The sequence below is a fragment of the Capra hircus genome, chromosome 17 (assembly GCF_001704415.2).
Source record: "Capra hircus breed San Clemente chromosome 17, ASM170441v1, whole genome shotgun sequence".
Taxonomy (NCBI): Eukaryota; Metazoa; Chordata; class Mammalia; order Artiodactyla; family Bovidae; genus Capra; species Capra hircus.
This window is the reverse complement of record NC_030824.1, coordinates 7,844,518-7,862,694: the sequence shown is the minus strand read 5'-3', so window position 1 is coordinate 7,862,694 and position 18,177 is coordinate 7,844,518. Positions and strand designations below refer to the sequence as shown.

At 45.7% G+C, this 18,177-nt stretch overlaps 1 protein-coding gene across 4 annotated transcripts in view; it reads right to left on the bottom strand.

Annotated features, from left to right (window-relative positions):
- Nucleotides 3,099-18,177, bottom strand: part of ANKRD13A (ankyrin repeat domain 13A) — a 34,791-nt gene continuing 19,712 nt past the window's right edge. For all 4 annotated transcript variants that reach the window (XM_013970720.2, XM_018061119.1, XM_018061117.1 and 1 more), the window contains 9 exons: nucleotides 13,289-13,355; nucleotides 11,840-11,921; nucleotides 10,708-10,769; nucleotides 9,681-9,811; nucleotides 8,873-9,030; nucleotides 8,148-8,261; nucleotides 6,955-7,115; nucleotides 5,875-5,942; nucleotides 3,099-5,156 (listed from right to left, as the gene is read on the bottom strand). In XM_013970720.2, coding sequence (XP_013826174.1) covers nucleotides 4,961-5,156; nucleotides 5,875-5,942; nucleotides 6,955-7,115; nucleotides 8,148-8,261; nucleotides 8,873-9,030; nucleotides 9,681-9,811; nucleotides 10,708-10,769; nucleotides 11,840-11,921; nucleotides 13,289-13,355 — 1,039 coding nt within the window. In that variant the 3' untranslated portion in view covers nucleotides 3,099-4,960. The remainder of the gene's footprint in view (nucleotides 5,157-5,874; nucleotides 5,943-6,954; nucleotides 7,116-8,147; nucleotides 8,262-8,872; nucleotides 9,031-9,680; nucleotides 9,812-10,707; nucleotides 10,770-11,839; nucleotides 11,922-13,288; nucleotides 13,356-18,177) is intronic.

Sequence of the window (18,177 nt, the reverse complement as noted above, 5' to 3'; positions counted from 1 at the left end):
TCAAACCCTAGGTTCCCTAAGCTGAACTGTACTCAGGTTATTTGCCACGCCCCCCCCAGCAAACACATTATACTAACATACACAAAAATGGGTTATTTTAGAAAATACTGATCTTAACATCCTCTAAAGTTGAGACTAAGAAGTTTGCAGGTTGTTGCTTGGATTATAGGGGCTTGGAGTCTTATTAGTTGATTACACATTTTTCCCTTGCAGGATCTCAATCGTAAATCCACACTCATTTCTAGACATCGGTCTCAGTTCAGTTCAGTTGCTCAGTCGTGTCCAACTCTGAGACCCCATGGACTGCAGCATGCCAGGCCTCCCTGTCCATCACAAACTCCCAGAGCTTACTCAAACTCATGTCCACCGAGTTGGTGATGCCATCCAACTATCTCATCTTCTGTCATCCCCTTCTCCAGCCTTCAATCTCTCCCAACATCAGGGTCTTTTCCAAGGAGTCAGTTCTTCGCATCAGGTGGCCAAAGTATTGGAGTTTCAGCTTCAGCATCAGTCCTTCCAATGAATATTCAAGACTGATTTCCTTTAGGATGGACTGGTCTGATCTCCTTGCTGTCCAAGGGACTCCCAAGAGTCTTCTCCAGCACCACGATTCAAAAGCATCAGTTCCTTGGCACTCAGCTTTCTTTATAGTCCAACTCTCACATCCATACATGACTACTAGAAAAACCATAGCTTTGACTAGATGGACCTTTGTTGGTAAAGTAATATCACTGCTTTTTAATATGCTGTCTAGATGGGTCATAACTTTTCTTCCAAGGAGCAAGCATCTTTTAATTTCATGGCTGCAGTCACCATCTGCAGTGATTTTGGAGCCCAAGAAAAGAAAGTCTGTCACTGTTTCCATTGTTTTCCCATCTATTTGCCATGAAGTGATGGGACCAGATGCCATGATCTTAGTTTTCTGAATGTTGAGTTTTAAGCCAACTTTTTCACTCTCCTCTTTCACTTTCATCAAGAGGCTCTTTAGTTCTTTGCTTTCTGCCGTAAGTGTGGTGTCATCTGCATATCTAAGGTTATTGAAATTTCTCCCGGCAATCTTGATTCCTGCTTGTGCTTCATCCAGTCCAACATTTCTCATGAGGTACGCTGCATATAAGTTAAATAAGCAGGGTGACAATGTACAGCCTTGATGTACTCCTTTCCCGATTTGGAACCAGTCTGTTGTTCCATGTCCTGTTCTAACTGTTGCTTCTTGACCTGCATACAGATTTCTCAGGAGGCAGGTAGGATGGTCTGGTATTCCCATCTCTTTAAGAATTTTCCAGTTTGTTGTGATCCACAGTCAAAGGCTTTGATGTAGTCAATAAAGCAGAAGTAGATGTTTTTCTGGAACTCTCTTGCTTTTTCAATGATCCAGCGGATGTTGGCAATTTGATCTCTAGTTCCTCTGCTTTTTCTAAATCCAGTTTGAACATCTGGAAGTTCATGGTTCACTTACTGTTGAAGTCTGGCTTGGAGAATTTTGAGCATTACTTTGCTAGCATGTGAGACGAGTGCATTTGTGCAGTAGTTTGAGCATTCTTTGGCATTGCCTTTCTTTGGAATTGGAATGAAAATTGACCTTTTCCAGTCCTGTGGCCACTGCTAAGTTTTCCAAAATTGCTGGCATATTGTGTACAGCACTTTCACAGCATCATCTTTTAGGATTTGAAATAGTTCAACTGGAATTCCATCACCTCCACTAGCATTGTTAGTAGTGATGCTTCCTAAGGCCCACTTGACTTTGAATTCCAGGATATCTGGCTCTAGGTGAGTGATCACATCATTGTGGTTATCTGGGTCATGAAGATCTTTTTTGTATAGTTCTTCTGTGTATTCTTGCCACCTCTTAATATCTTCTGCTTGTGTTAGGTCCATACCATTTCTGTCCTTTATTGTGCCCATCTTTGCATAAATTGTTCCCTTGGTATCTCTAATTTTCTTGAAGAGATCTCTATAGTCTTTCCCATTCTAGCGTTTTCCTCTATTTCTTTGCATTGATCACTGAGGAAGGCTTTCTTTTCTCTCCTTGTTATTCTTTGGAACTCTGCATTCAGATGGGTATATCTTTTCCTTTTCTCCTTTGCCTTTCGCTTCTCTTCTTTTCACAGCTATCTGTAAGGCCTCCTCAAACAACCATTTTGCCTTTTTGCATTTTCCTTGAGGATGGTCTTGATCACTGCCTCCCGAATAATGTCACAAACCTCTGTCCATAGTTCTTCAGGCACTCTATCAGCTCTAATCCCTTGAATCTATTTGTCACTTCCACTACATAATCATAAGGGATTGGATTTAGGTTATACCTGAATGGCCTAATGGTTTTCCCTACCTTCTTCAATTTAAGTCTGAATTTGGCCATAAGGAGTTCCTGATCTGAGCTGGTAGCTCCTGGTCTTGTTTTTGCTGACTGTATAGAGCTTCTCCATCTTTGGCTGCAAAGACTATAATCAACCTGATTTCGGTATTGACCATCTGGTGATGTCCATGTGTAGAGTCTTCTCTTGTGTTGTTGGAATCTGGTGTTTGCTATGACCAGTGAATTCTCTTGGCAAAACTCTATTAGCCTTTGCCCTGCTTCATTCTGTACTCCAAGGCCAAATTTGCCTGTACTCCAGATATTTCTTGACTTCCTACTTTGGCATTCCAGTCCCATATAATGAAAAGGACATCTTTCTTGGGTGTTAGTTCTAGACAGTCTTGTAGGTTTTCATAGAACTGTCAGTTTCAGCTTCTTCAGTGTTACTGGTCGGGGCATAGACTTGGATTACCGTGCTATTGCATGGTTTGCCTTGGAAATGAACAGAGATCTGGACATGGGTCTAGCTTGGACTTTAAACTCCATCGGTCATGGCACTGGCAGACGGTTTCTTTACCACTAGCACCACCTGGGAAGGCCAACTCCATCATTCAGGGCTCCGCAGCCATTTGAAATTGCCATAGTTCAACTCATCTTCTTTGAGGTCATCTGCGTTTGTGAGGAAACCTTAGTCACACACAACTGAGGACTGGGAGGCGTTTTAATGTTCCAATAACACACGCAACAGAAGAGGTCTAGAAAAACGTGGAGAGAGAGAGAAAAAAGACTCGAAAGCATTCAGTGTATCGTACGAGCACCCTCTAAGGAAGCTGTCTTTATTTGTATTTTGAGAGTGAACACATACATGAAGAATGCTGTGATGGTGACACAAGGCTCAGTCCCTTTTTAACTGACTTCCTAGGGAGAAAGTCAAAGACATGGGGAAGCAGAACAATGGAATGCGAACACAGAAATTACCTCTGTTCACCTCGGTGAGTAAACACATGGCCTAAATGCAGCCATTCCCAAGACGCGTCTTTGCTGGAGGTAAAGGCTAAGTAAACAAAACGCCAGGCTGTGTGTCTAAGACAGATGTGATGCTGCATATACTGGCCTCGTGTGCGGAGAAGGAATTTTGGTCAGACCAAGAAGAGAAAGGCAGATGGTCACATGGAATCAAAAGCCCAGTTCTTTGTGACCGGGCACATTTCGCTGGCAACAGTTAACTGTACACACGGCCGTTTACTGGAACGGGGGCTTTGGTTTCCCTTCCCATCCCCAAAGCGCAACAGGTAGGTAACGGACGCGGAACAGAGGAGCATGTTGTTAACTGGGGGACTTCAGTGCAGCCTGTGGGAATGAATCCATGGGCCGGGCTGGAGTGATGGTGCCCTCGGCCGCATTCCCCAGGGTCCTCTTATGTTGTGCGATGGTTATTTACAGGAGGGTTAGACAAAATAGTTAACTACTAAAGGTATCCCAAAAAGGGCCTGAGAAAATCTGGTTAAAATGTATAACCTTGTATTGCTACGGATGGGAGCAGTCGCTTTTATCTCTTTTAAAAATAATAAAAAGATTCTGTTAAAAAATATATTTATCCAGAAAGATGTTGATTTGAACTCTAAAAAGCAACGTGGATTCACCATTTTCCCTTTTGAGTACAGAGCCACTGAGTTCTGTCTGTAGCTCCTTTGCTCATTTCAAGCCCACCCCTTCCTCTCCGGTGTGCCTAGGGCACGTGGTGGGGTCTTCCCAGGCCTCTGGGTGGAGACCTCTAACCAGAGAAGGCATGGAACACACCCCTGCTTTGGTGATCCTTTGGCCAGCCTGCCCACTTCAAGAACAAACCTCGGACTATCCTAGCTGCTCCTTCAGGGTCAGGATTAGCTGCCTTGGGTTTAGCCTGGAGGATCCTGCTCTCAAAGGAACTGCCTTTATAAATTCAAATCAGACCCCTCCTCGACAAGAAGAGGAGTGAGGTGGTTTGAAACTATCAGTAATTTTTAAGGCTAAGGCAACTTCTGTTGTCATCTGTGTATCTTAATTTGATGCAAATAGTTAACCCTAAATCTAAAATAGATCCTGTACTTATCTCCTCTTCAGCTGGGCTGGGAAGGGTGGAATAAGGTGGCGGTGGCTTAGGAACAGTGAGGGTGCCCTGGATACCTTGTACAAAGGTAAACATTGAAGAGCAGATCGGCACAGGTGGTCCATTTCTTTGGTGAACTGTAAAGAAGTGTCTCCTAGGTCCTCATACACCACGCTCTGCAAAGGCTACTGCTCTCCTCTCTGAAAGCACCCGACTCTGCAAAAACTCATCATCACTCCTTGATAAAAATTAATCTACAAACCTTGGGGGAGGGGCAGTGGGAGGAGGGGCTGGATTTGTATCTAAAGCTGGTAAGTAAAAAACGTGACCTGCAAGCCAACAGAGCTAATGGAAAGTGACGATGCTCTCCTCCCCTGATACCTGGAGCGCAGGGGCGGCGGGACCCCAGCCCCTTCACCGGGGAGCGTGGCGGGTAGGCCCAGAGGAGCCCCGGCACTGCACCTCTGCAGAAAGCAGGGGACAGCTGCCATCTGCTGCACCCGGGTGAGGTGCAGTCCCGCGCAGGCGCAGTCCCTCAGCCGGGAGCGCAGACAGGGGGCGGGAGGCAGGCGGGCCTATTTCTCAGTGAGTGACAGCTGGAGGACTTGCTGCAGCTCCGCCTCCTCCTCGCGCAGCCGCAGCTCCCGCTCCTCCAGCTCTTTGGCGGAGAGCTCCATGGCCAGCTGCAGGTCGCTGTCAAAGCGGCTGGTCTCACTGGAGGTGTCGGAGCCCAGGCCTTCGGAGCTGCTGAGGAGGCTCTCCTGGATGGCCCTGCATTAGAACCACAGAGGGGAAGAAACAGTCACCCCCGCGGGCCAGCAACACCCATGTTTCTCAGCCCGGGACCCAGTGCCCGCAGTGCCATGCGCTTCCTGTCCGCTCAGTATGCATGAGGCCATCAATCTCACCTAACTGGGGCTGCAGGTACTGGTACACACCTGCCCGAGATTACCCAGCCTCTAAGGGCAGGGCTAAGAATTGAGCTTGGGTCTATTTTAAAGCAAATCCCAACTTCTTCAACAGGTATTTATATGTGCCCAGACTATAGGAAGATGCTCCATAAAATGAGTCTTTCCAGTTTAACTCCTCCTCAAATGGATAATCTGGCAACTCCCCAGTGGTCCGGTGGTTAGGACTCAGAGCTTTCATTGCCAAGGGCGTGGCTTTGATCCCCAGTCGGGGGAACTGTATAAACTTCCCACTAAGGGCAACTTAGCCCTTCTGTGATCATATTACATTCTTTGCAGAAGATCAGAACAACTTTAAAGGGTGCCTTTCTGCCCATGACACTGGCAGAGGAACTGGTCAGCGATTCTATCACCAGTTCCTGGAAGCTCAGCCACCGCAAGCTTAGAGCTAATTCAATGAGGAACTGCCACAAAGGACGCAGGAGAGCCAACATTTTACCAAGTCTCTCCCACCAGGCCTGCTGCTGCATGCCCTAGGCACCTGAACCAACCTCGGGTTAATCAAGAGTCATGTCAATCACCTCTCATACTGGGCGTCGTAGGCATGTGCCTGGTTGATCCCTCCATTAGAAGCTGGTCCTGAAAGCTCCTAGGAAAGACAAACAGATGCATGTGAATACCCCTTAGAAGGAATAAAGTGTTACACTGACAACAAAATGAAAGCAGCAAGAACAAGATTAACAATATTTCAAGTCCATTATCATCGGTGCTGGGTGAAAAACTAACAGGGACTGGGATTATTTTAAAGTAACACTGTCCCGCTACCCTGACTGACGGCTACCAGTTTCTCTTACTTGATATCAAACCAATCTATTTAAAACTACTCAACCTTAGGCAAAGTTTAAATGAACAGAGCAAGACCAGAATACGTAACTCATTATTGGTCATCTTTGGCTACTCCTCTTTTCAAAATGTATGGTCAAGGTTGATGTAGCTGTTGGGGGAGAAATAAGCTCACTTAGAATGGGGAAGCACACTGGATTGATGGTGAGGGTGAGGGGAGGGAAGCCGCTCGGCAACATGCCAGCACTGGGGTCTGGCCCTTGGCCCAGCAGCCTCAGAAAACAAAATGGCTCTAAGAATGGGTCCATGGGAGAGGGGGGCTCATGTTACCAAGCTCTGAGACTCCAGAAAAAGCAAGAATGTGAAAAACCTCGGCTGGGAGGACACTGGAGTGTGGGCACCGTTCTCAAAGCTTAGTGGCTCCATGAAGGCAGGAGCTGAGGCTGCTTCACCATGGAACCTCCCAGCACCTGGCACAAGCCTGGGACAAAGCAGGCACTGTGCAAACATCTGCTGGATGAATGATGTAAGGAAACCAGTGGATAGCAGGAGCCCAGGACCACACCAAAGGGCAGAAGCACACCCCACTCTTGTAGGGCAGGAAGCCACCAAGTCTGGCAGGGAACATCCTGTAAATGCTGCGGACGGGGGCTACGCACATGGTCTTATATAAGAAGCTTTCATCAAAGACCAGGGACATAAAATATAATCTAGGTAAATACCACAAATATGCCAAACTTGTCATTTAGAACCAAAGACTGAGGCCAAACGGGAGGGTAAAGCCTTCCCAGCCCTGCCATTGGTTCTGATACATGTACCTGGCTTCGGCTGGACTCCAGTAAGCTCTGCTGGATGGCAAACTGCATTATCTCGTAATCTTCATCCTGCAGGTGCACGTTTCTGCCGTTGTCTTGAACGTGGTAAGACTCGGGGATTTCAAACACAGACTGATCAACCTCGAAGTTTGTGAGAGGGGAAACTGAAACACAGACGGTAACAGTCCAGTGCCTGAGTTAGCAGGATAAATTTCCCCTTCAACTTCTATTAAGATTTTTTAAATTGACTAATATCAAGATTTGCTGCTAGGTGAGAGAGATTTCGAAGAAGAATAACCTCGACAGGGAAAAGTACTAGAATAATGTTTTGTTTTTTTTCCTTTTTGCCTTGACTTTTTTTTTCAGTAATATAATGCATAATCACCAAAAAAAAAAAAAATACACAAGACTGCAAAATTAAAAGTGAAGATCTGTCTCCCTACACCCCATCTCCTATTTCTAAATGCCAGAGGTAACTAGTGTTTACTTGTGTGTCCTCTGAGGAATGTGATATGTGTGTGTGTGTGTGTGTAGATATACACACAATCACACCAATGTCTTTATCTTTTCCTTTATTATTATGAAAAATAGTAAACATAAAAAGAGTATATAACACACCTGTAAACTCAAAAGTGATAATAATAAAAACAAAGGCCTGCATATCCTTCAACTAGCCTAAGACACAGAACATTATTGTACCATAATAAAAAAGAAACAGAAAAACACCCAATTAAGTTTCAATATAAGTGAGTAAACTGGAAAATAAAACTAAGAAACAAATCCATTTATAACAGCATCCAACATCTGAATGGGACTGATGGCAAAGGAGCCTGAGGAAATTAGGGGGGGTTAATGGAAATGTTCTGTATCTTGCCTGTGGTGATGGTTACATGGGTTTGTATACATTTGTCAAAATGCAACAAACTGTCACATTTAAAATGTGAGGATGTGATTACATGTCACACCTCAGTAAAGTTGTTTTTTAAAATAGACTGTCTTGTTAATTCAAGAGGGGTCATATTCATACATTCCTACAAATTTTTTGTTTTACTTAATCGAAACTAAATCTAAAATTTTCTTTCATTCAGGACAGAAATCAACTTCATAAAATACTCTTAATTTCAAACTGAATAATCAGTATAATGATTAAATGTATGAATTTTTTTTAAATCACAAAATCCAACTTTTTTTTTTACCTGAATCAGGCTGGGTCCCTTCCACATGTTGAGATACAGTTTCTTCAGCAGTGCTACAGCCATTAACATTTCCAAATGTAATCCGTGCATTTAAGACATGAAACAAGGGAATTTCTAACAAAATAAAAGGTTTTATAAATAAACTTTATCCAGAAGAATAACAGCCACCACTTACTGAGCACTTACTATGCTGGTACCATGCTAAGTGCTTTCTATAAGTATGACTTCATTTAATCATAACAACCCTTTCCCAATATTCAGATAGGAAGACTGAGATTCAGAGAGGTTAAGCGACTTCTTCTAGATCATAGGAAGTGATCGAGCCAGGATTCAAGTGTCATGAATATACAACTATCCAAAATGTAAATTCTTCACAAGCAATTATGTATTATATGTGGTATCATGCGCACTAATTCAAGCCCTAAAACATTAATGTATCAAAGGATCTTAGTGTCAACTGTCTTCTTCAAATAGTAAGTCTAATTTGAAGTTTCACTTCAGTAAGGTTTCATCTTAAAACAAGGCATGTGTTCCCTTTTTCTGCCTTTTTCATCTGTCAGCATCATCTGTAAACAGCACTGATGGCTGGGGGAAATTCCTAATTTTGATGTGCAAAATGAACTAAGAACCAGGACACTTCTGTAAACCACACTGAACTCGAGGACAAGTCTGCCCTCTCCCATTAAGTCCCTTGTCGGGTGCTCCTCTGCTTGACTGAATGGTACCTATTTTGACGGGAAATCCGGGCGGGAATTCCAGTTTGATGAAGTCTCTCAGCCGGGCAAAATGTGCGCTGGTGCGGGCCATCAGGTCAATGATGGGGACTACCTGCTCTACCAGGGACAGCGGGAACTCCTCACACATCCACAGCGTTGCTTTAAACCTGCCGGATTGGGTGAGATGAGACTGACTGAGGCCAGCTCCCTGAGACGGGGAGACTGCGGGATTCCTCTGCAGTAGCCTAGACAGCTCCCGCTTCCCTATGCCCCAGTCTCCCCAGTTATCTCACATCCCCTGCGTCCGAGCTGGGAAGGGATGGGAGCCACAAAGAACTCGCATCAACCCGAAATCGGGGCAATTGGGGGCAAACGACCTGCGCCACAAGCCTTAATCGATAGCAAGCAGAGAGTATTGGTAGCGGAGGGAAACCATTTCATTCGATCAGTTGAGGCTTGTCGGCAGATAAAAACAAAAAAGGAATTCTTATATCCAATCTATATTCTATTTGGAGAAGGGCTAATAATAAGACAGGAAATTTACTGTCACCTTTCATCAGATAAAGTGATTTTAATTTTTGCGGGGGGGCGGGGCGGTCACTCAGAATGCAGGATCTCAATTCCCCAACCAGGGGAACTTGTGCCCCTGAAGTGGCAGGGCAAGAAGTCTTATTAACCAAAAGACTGCCAGGGAAATCCCAGTAATTTGAAATTATTTTGCAAGGGAGGGGCTGGAAGAAGAACCATGACATGGTAAACAGCGCAAGAAAACAAATAAGAATCTGTGAGTTGAAAATGACCGCTGAGTCGCTCTTACTTTTGCGTCCTAATCGTCAGCTCCTTCGGCCTTCCGATGTCCCTGTCTTTCAGATCGAACCCTTCGTTGAAGTACTCGTCAGGCGTGATGGCTGTGGGGTTGTGGGCCGTGGCGCACTCTGTCGTGAGGTCCTGCCGAGCCAGAACTCAGGGGAGTCAGAAATGCCAATGCTGCTGGCAAGTGGAGGTCTATGGCACCCAGCCTCTGAGGTGGCTGTGTTAACCAGCTACAGAGCAGGAAGTTCTGGTCATTAACTCTTTTTCTTTTTTAATTAAGTTACTGCACAGAACACCTACAAACCTATTACCAAACTACATGGCCAAGCCTAATGGATTTCTCCATTTCAAATCATTTCTCCAATCTCCTGCCTTTTTACCTCCTGATTAGAAAAAGGAAAAAGAAAAGAGATATAGACAGAAATATCTGAAAGCGTATCTTCAGACTGAACCCAGGGTTCAATCCCTGGGTCAGGAAGATCCCCTGGAGCAGGAAATGGCAACCCACTCCAGTATTCTTGCCTGGAAAATCCCATGGATGGAGGAGCTTGGTGGGCTACAGTTCATGGGATCTGAAGATCTGAAGATCAGGGTCCAGCTCTGTCCTTCTCTAGCCTGTGACACTGGAAAGGTCACTTCATATTTCAGACCCTCAGTGACATCCGCGGCAGCAAATTTCACACGGTCATTGGGAGGACTGAGTCAGAAAATGTTTGTTAAGGTGCTCTATTAAAATATAAAGTTCCGAATCCTTTTTTTTTTTCCGGTCCCATTTTTATAGGGAGGTCCTAGTTTAAAACAGATACGAGAGAAAGCACCTGATTTCTGTGATCACTATCTACATCTAAAAATCTTTTATTTTCCAAGACTTACTCATCTTATTCTCTTCCAAAAGAACATCTCCGATTTCAGCTGGGGAGTGCTCTTAAGGTTTTTCAAAAAGTGGCCTGCTTAGGATGCAGGAAATGCCACCAGAAGCACAGAAAAGCCATCTCCTGTTAAACCATGCTGGAAATCACACTCTGACTTACCCCTTGAGCACCAAACTGGTGTTCCACAGTCCCGAGCAGCGATTCCAGTGGGTTCCTGTCAGCTACAGAAGGGGTAAAGTTTATTTGACTTTACTTATGATTACAGAAAGATTCCCGTTTTACCTTCACATTTCTCCATCATGCATTAGGAAATCCAACCTCCTGAATAGGCCAATAAAATCATCTCTAATAACCATCAGCTAACATTCTTTCTGGGGGATCCCCAGATCGCTCAGTGGTAAAGAATTCGCCTGCCAATGCAGGAGACCTGGGTTCCATCCCTGGGTCAAAAAGATCCCCTGGAGGAGGAAATGGCAACCCACTCCAGTATTCTTGCCTGGGAAATACCACAGACAGAGGAGCCTGGGGGGGCAACAGTTCATGGGGTTGCAGAGAGTCAGATACGATTGAGTGACTGAGTATTTCTAAGACACTTTTATTAACGTCTCTAAGCTGGATAAACAGAGTTTTAAGAATTCAATCAGAATTACTACAAAGAGTTTACATTTAGGAATGAGCCAGATCTGATACCAACTGTACCTTGTGTGACTGAGGCCTTAGCGTCCTCATCTGTCAAACCGGACTAAAGGGCATAGTGGCGGAGGAGGGAGTTAACAGTGATTGCACGCTTACCACGTGCTGCAGGCCCTGGTCTCCAACGTGCAACAACTCATCTCAGCCTCGCAATGACTCTTAAGGCAGGTCTGGTAGCTCAGTGGGTAGGTAACCTCACAAGGCCCCACTGGCCTCAGCGAGCTGAGATAAGGTGGCCACATGCTGGCCACGTTTCGGTTCAGGGCCCAGGTCCTGGCTGACTCTCCCACCGTGATGCTTTGCACTAACTCACTTCAGTGATAAATACTCTTCAATATCTTTATCTACTTTTTTGACTTGATTCCAACAACTGTTCTTCATAAAACATCAGCAAGGCCTTGTGAATGGCTTTAATTACAGCTGATGCCAACTACAGGGAAGAGCCGCCAGGAGTGAGTCAGGCGAGGGAGAGATTCATAAGGAGGAAATTCGGATGGCATGACCCCACCACACTGACCCCCGAGTTTAACAGAGCTGATGAAGGTGTGCTCTAGGCTAGAAATGGGGTGGGGGGGGCGGGGAGAAGGGAAGAGATTACCTTTATATCTCTTTTTTTCTTCCTCGGTCAGATGTTCTGTCCGTATTTTGGTAATCACACTCACATTGTTCACTGTGTAAACCTTGAGAGGTGTGTGCAAAAGGAAACAGTGACATGGGGAATCAAAATTCAACAGATAAGCAACAGCAAGAGCAAGAACGCTGAAGCCAAAACAAAACAAAGCCAAAAAATAAAAATAAAAAATCCAGCAAAATAAAAATGAGAAATGGTTAAACATTCCTTAGGACTCTTCAGAGAAAATGCAACAGCTACCGCCTTAGAAGCGTCTCAGGAGTTACTCTGTATCCCTGACATCTTTCATGGCCCCTGAGGGGCTGACAGGGACAGGCTGCTCCTGCCTACTCGCCCTTCGTGTTGCCAAACCCTCTCAAAGAGGGGCCTGCAGTGTAGGCCTCCTAGCTGAACTTCTCCTAAGGGAACTGAACCTGTGTCGTGCCCTTGGACTGATTTTTGGTAATCTTATACCAAGACTGACCTGGACAGCCATCTGCTGGGGCAGAAGGAAAACGGAAGGAACACAAAGTTCTCTACACCAGTAAGATTTAGAGAAAACCAGCAAGCCACTGCTTAAAAGGTATTCCGTTTATTGACCCCAAATTATTTTAACTGCCAGGGTCAATGCTCTTGTTTTCAAGGTTGACTAAGGAATACTGGGATCTGGAAAGTCAAGTGTTATGGTTCACAGAGAATTAACTGAGGATGCCTAACACGGGATTCCCAGTGTTCAAAGATTCAGGAACACTCGGGTACTTCTTAGTGCATCTCGCTGAGTGTGACGTAAGCCTTCCTTGCTCACTCAGAGGTCACCAGAGGACCCTGCCGCTCCTGGCAGTGTGGCTGTGAGCCATCAACCCCCACTGCACTGCAGGCCTAGCAAGAGGCCAGGAGACAGCTTCCCAGTTGACAAAATGCCAGATGACTCGAGCGACTGCCGTCTCCACTCTGACAGCTGTGTTCGAGATTCACTGACGTCATGTGGGTGGGCTGGGAGCCTACTGGTTTACAATGAGCTTGACTAAGAATATTGGGAGACTCCTAAAAGCTATTTTGCAATATATATTTTTTAAACCTACTGAGGTGATTAAAAAAGAAGAAAAACAAAAAAAAGAACAAGCATGTTAAGTCTAGTCCTTTCTTTTCCTTTTGTTTTTAAAGAAAAAAATTGTCACTCCCACCAGGACAACTGATACTGGGGCTCATTTCTCTACAGCAGTTTCTCTTTGGCCTAACTAGAGACCTCCTTGGGATGTGCTGGTTCACCTCCTGCAGGTCAAATAAGATACAAATCCAAGGAAGAGACACGCTAGACAGAACTTTTTTCCCAGAGCACCTCCGCAGCACAGATGCATGACAAAGTCTGAACAGACCCCTCATTTGCATAGAAGCTAAAGAGCCGTATGAAATCTTATTTTAAGAGTGTCCTTTTACCTTTGCTTCGTAACCATTAACAACTTCTGCTTTATCTGTCCTCCATCCCCAGAATCCGGATTTAGTTCTGATAAAAAGTGAACACCACAAATTTCCACATGTACAATATACCATTCAGATTCATCCCTGCAGCCTTTACAGGTTTTCTTCCCCCAGCCTAAGTGAGCGAGGGACACTTGGAAATTAGGGTCCCTCTGTCCACGGAAGGATGTTGCTAAGGACAGATGGCTCAAGCAGCCCCCCGCACCCCCTCCCGCAGTTATTCATCAATCTGCCTCGCCCCCTTGGCAGAGGACGCCTCCCCTCTTGGCTTCGTGACAAAAGCTGCCAGCAGAGGCGACAAAGGCTGTGACACTCGTGGGACAGCTGTCTCGGAGGAGTGAGCACAGATGACAGCGCCCAGGGGCTCGCCACGAGGTTGGGGAGCCTTTACCAGGTCATCCCGACCACGGGCACCACAGAGTCGGCAGCTCCAGCCCTCTGAGCAGCCGTATCTCAGTCTAGGAATTCTCAGATCCGTGAGGCACAGGCATCCTGCTCCTCGGGAAGGAGAAAGCAGGTGGGGCGGGAACTCATGGCTGTGGGGAGCTGCGTGCAGAAGCCGTGAGCACCATTAAAAAGCCTTGGGAGGCAAGCCCTGCATCCGGTTTGGTGAAGCAGTGGCAGGAACCACGTCTCGAGTGGTTTTTTAGCCTAGCCTTTGAGTCCAGCTCCATCGGAGCTGCTTTAAAGCAGTCAGCACTTCGGCAGCAGCTGCAGCCTTGGTTAAGTGCCTGAACCCCTCGTTACTCCACTCAATATATGCCTGGAAAAAAACGCATTTAGGAACCAAAAGTAGCCAAGAGGCTGTGGATTGTTTTCAAGGCAGCTCACCCTGGGAAACACTCCCACGCCCCAGGGAGCCCTGCCCAGACGGCCCCTTTGTCTAGGACATCACATCCCAGCTCCTTGTGACTGCTGCACTTGGGCCTGCCTTCCGCCCCGACCCTGAGGTGACGCGGGGCACACACAGGTGGCAGGGAGGGGGTGACCCGCACCCTGTTTTTCCAAACAGTCTGCTTTTCATCTGATGAAATCTGGTCAAAGAAATTAGTCCAGGCTGGGGAGAAGGAGTTTCAGGTGTGTATTACAGTCCATCACAGAAAGGAGGGGCCAGAGCCTTAGTTTTCCTATTCATTATCTGCCATTAGTGCAACATCAGTCTGCAAAAACAAGACCGGGAGCTGACTGTGGCTCAGATTATGAAACTCCTTAATGTAAAATTCAGACTTACACTGAAGAAAGTAGGGAAAACCACTAGACCATTCAGGTATGACCTAAATCAAATCCCTTACAATTATACAGTAGAAGTGACAAACAGATTCAAGGGATTAGATCTGATAGAATGCCTGAAGAACTATGGATGGAGGTTCTTGATATTGTACAGGAGGCAATGATCAAGACCATCCCTAAGAAAAAGAAATGCAAAAAGGCAAAACGGTTGTCTGAGGAGGCCTTACAAATTCCTGAGAAAAGAAGAGAAGCGAAAGGCAAAGAAGAAAAGGAAAAGATAAACCCACCTGAATGCAGAGTTCCAAAGAATAGCAAGGAGAGAAAAGAAAGCCTTCCTCAGTGATCAATGCAAAGAAATAGAGGAAAACAACAAAATGGGAAAGACTAGAGATCCCTTCAAGAAAATTAGAGATACCAAGGGAACATTTCATCCAAAGATGGGCACAATAAAGGACAGAAATGGTATGGACCTAACAGAAGCAGAAGATATTAAGAAGAGGTGGCAAGAATACAAAGAACTATACAAAAGAGATATTCATGACCCAGATAACCACAATGGTGTGATCACTCACCTAGAGCCAGACATCCTGGAATGTAAAGTCAAGTGGGCCTTAGGAAGCATCATTACAAACAAAGCTAGTGGAGGTGATGGAATTCCAGTTGAGCTATTTCAAATCCTAAAAGATGATGCTGTGAAAGTGTTGCACTCAATATGCCAACAAATCTGGAAAACTCAGCAGTGGCCACAGGACTGGAAAAGGTCAGTTTTCTTCCCAATCCCAAAGAAAGGCAATGCCAAAGAATGCTCAAACTACTGCACAATTGTACTCATCTCACACGTTAGCAAAGAAATGCTCAAAATTCTCCAAGTGAGGCTCCAACAGTATGTGAACTGAGAACTTCCAAATGTTCAAGCTGGATTTGGAAAAGGCAGAGGAATCAGAGATCAAATTGCCAACATCCGTTGGATTACAGAAAAAGCAAGAGAGTTCCAGATAAACATCTACTTCTGCTTTATTGACTAAGCCAAAGCCTCTGACAGTGTGGATCATAACAAACTGTGGAAAATTCTTAAAGAGATGGGAATAGCTGACCACCTGACCTGCCTCCTGAGAAATCTGTATGCAGGTCAAGAAGCAACAGTTAGAACTGGACATGGAACAACAGATTGATTCCAAATCGGGAAAGGAGCACGTCAAGGCTGTATACTGTCAACCTGTTTGTTTAACTAAAATGCAGAGTACATCATGCAAAATGTTGGGCTGGATGAAGCACAAGCTGGAATCAAGATTGCCGGGAGAAATATCAACCTCAGATATGCAGATGACACCACCCTTATGGCAGAAAGTGAAGAGGAACTAAAGAGCCTCTTGATGAAAGTAAAAGAGGAGAGTGAAAAAGCTGGTTTAAAACTCAACATTCAAAAACTAAAATCATGGCATCTGGTCCCATCATTTCATAGCAAATAGATGGGGAACAATGGAAACAGTGATAGACTTTCTTTTCTTGGGCTCCAAAATCACTGCAGATGGTGATTGCAGCCATGAAATTAATAGACACTTGCTCCTTGGAAGAGAAGTTATGACAAACCTAGACAGCATATTAAAAAGCAGAGACATTACTTTGCCAACAAAGGTCTGTCTAGTCAAAACTATGGTTTTCCAGTAGTCATGTATGGATGTGAGTTGAACCATAAAGAAAGCTGAGCTGCTGAAGAATTGATGCTTTTGAACTGTGATGTTGGAGAAGACTCTTGAGAGTCCCTTGGACAGCAAGGAGATCAAACCAGTCAATCCTAAAGGAAATCGATCCTGAATATTCATTAGAAGGACTAATGCTAAAGCTGAAACTCCAATACTTTGGCCATCTGATGTGAAGAACTGACTCAATGGAAAAGACCCTGATGCTGGGAAAGACTGAAGGCAGGAGGAGAAGGGCACAACAGAGGATGAGATGGTTGGATGGCATCACCGACTCAATGGATATGAGTTTGAGTAAGCTCCAGGAGTTGCTGATGGACAGGGAAGCCCAGCACGCTACAGCCCATGGGGTCGCAAAGAGTCGAACATGACTGAGCAACTGAACTGAACTGAGCGCAATGCGACCCACTCAAGGAAAGAGAGGTCTCCTAAAGGGATGACCCTGCAGGCTAGCTGTCTCCAATTCACATTCCAGAAACACATTTAGGGACCACACCTGACCGATCAATAAACCCAAGGCCCCTTTTCGTCAGCGATCAGTGAAAATCCAGATCTTCCTTTGGGGGAACCGATCAATCCTCAGTTCCTGTCTCTCAGTAAGAACTCAATATCCTGGCACAAGAAATCACAGGTTTCTGGCACCTGGTCTTCTGAGGGACCAAAGGATGACCCAGTCTGCTCCACGGCATCCTTTGTGGATGCTGAGAAATCAGAACCACGCTTTCTCCCTGGGAACCACCAGGCTCCTCACTCACCCACCTCTGCACCATCCGCCATCCCGCTGCTCCATCACCTTCCCCATGTCTACTCTCTGATAGCTTAGTTCCTGAACTCAACATCTACATTCTGTTTTAAAATCAGGAATCTGGTTTTAACTTCTTGATCCACTGTATGTTCAGAGGCTCTGAAAATGACAGGAGGAAACCCAGCCTCCTCCTCGGCCATTTTCCCTCTGCCTGTCTCCGCTGAGACCAGCACCCCAAAGGCCGCTGAGCTGGTGCTGGGCTCGAAGGCTGCCTCACAGGTTGGTGGCCAGGGCATGTTCTGTTTGAGGTGGGCGGGCAGGAACCTTTCAGACAAGAGAAAAATTCAGACTGCAAACAGAGGGTCTATACCCACAGGCCAAACTTGAATGCGGGACAAGTACATGTTTGCAAACATCAAGCTCCGAGTGACAGATGAGAAGAAAGAAAGGGAAGAAAAAGACTATCCGAATATATCAGACCCTCATCTGCTACATTTAATCAGCTGAACGCTTGCTCACACCTCACTCGGGTAAGAAGCAGGCAAGCACACTTTTTCTATTTCTACCAGCAAACCTCACTCTCGTGAGGGTGAGGGTCCTTGCTCGAAGCACGAGAAACTCACTGAGCACATATTTTATTCTGAGCCCCACCAAAACAGCAGCTGCTTTCCAGAAAATTCTCTTTCAGCAACTCCCTGTCAGCTGCAAAAGGAGGGTTAGCCTGAACTATCTGAAAACCCCGAGGCCATAGGAATACAAAATGCAACTCAGTACAAATGGAAGGCGCGGTCATTGCCCATCTACTTGCTGGGTAACAGCCAGTAACCATCACCTCTCTGTAAACGACACTTGGGACCAAACAATGACCCTGCAACTCTGCTGCTGAACTAGAGGGAACAGTGGCTCTTCTCATGACATCTGAGATTTCAGCTCAAGATTCGCTCTTTTCCTCCTTTCAGCTGAGGAAACAGAAACCCAGAGACGAAGCCGCTGGCTCAAAGCCGCCCAGGGAGCAGCTCCGCCAGTGGCGCCAGGTTCCTCCAGCCCTCGCTCTCCTGTCTTCCAGAGCAGAGCAGAGCCCGAGGCAGGCGGGCCCTCCTGCCCTGCAGAGGCAGGTGCTCAAGCCTGGAGATGTCTTCCCAAGACCCTTCCAGGTATGATCAGTCCCTAAA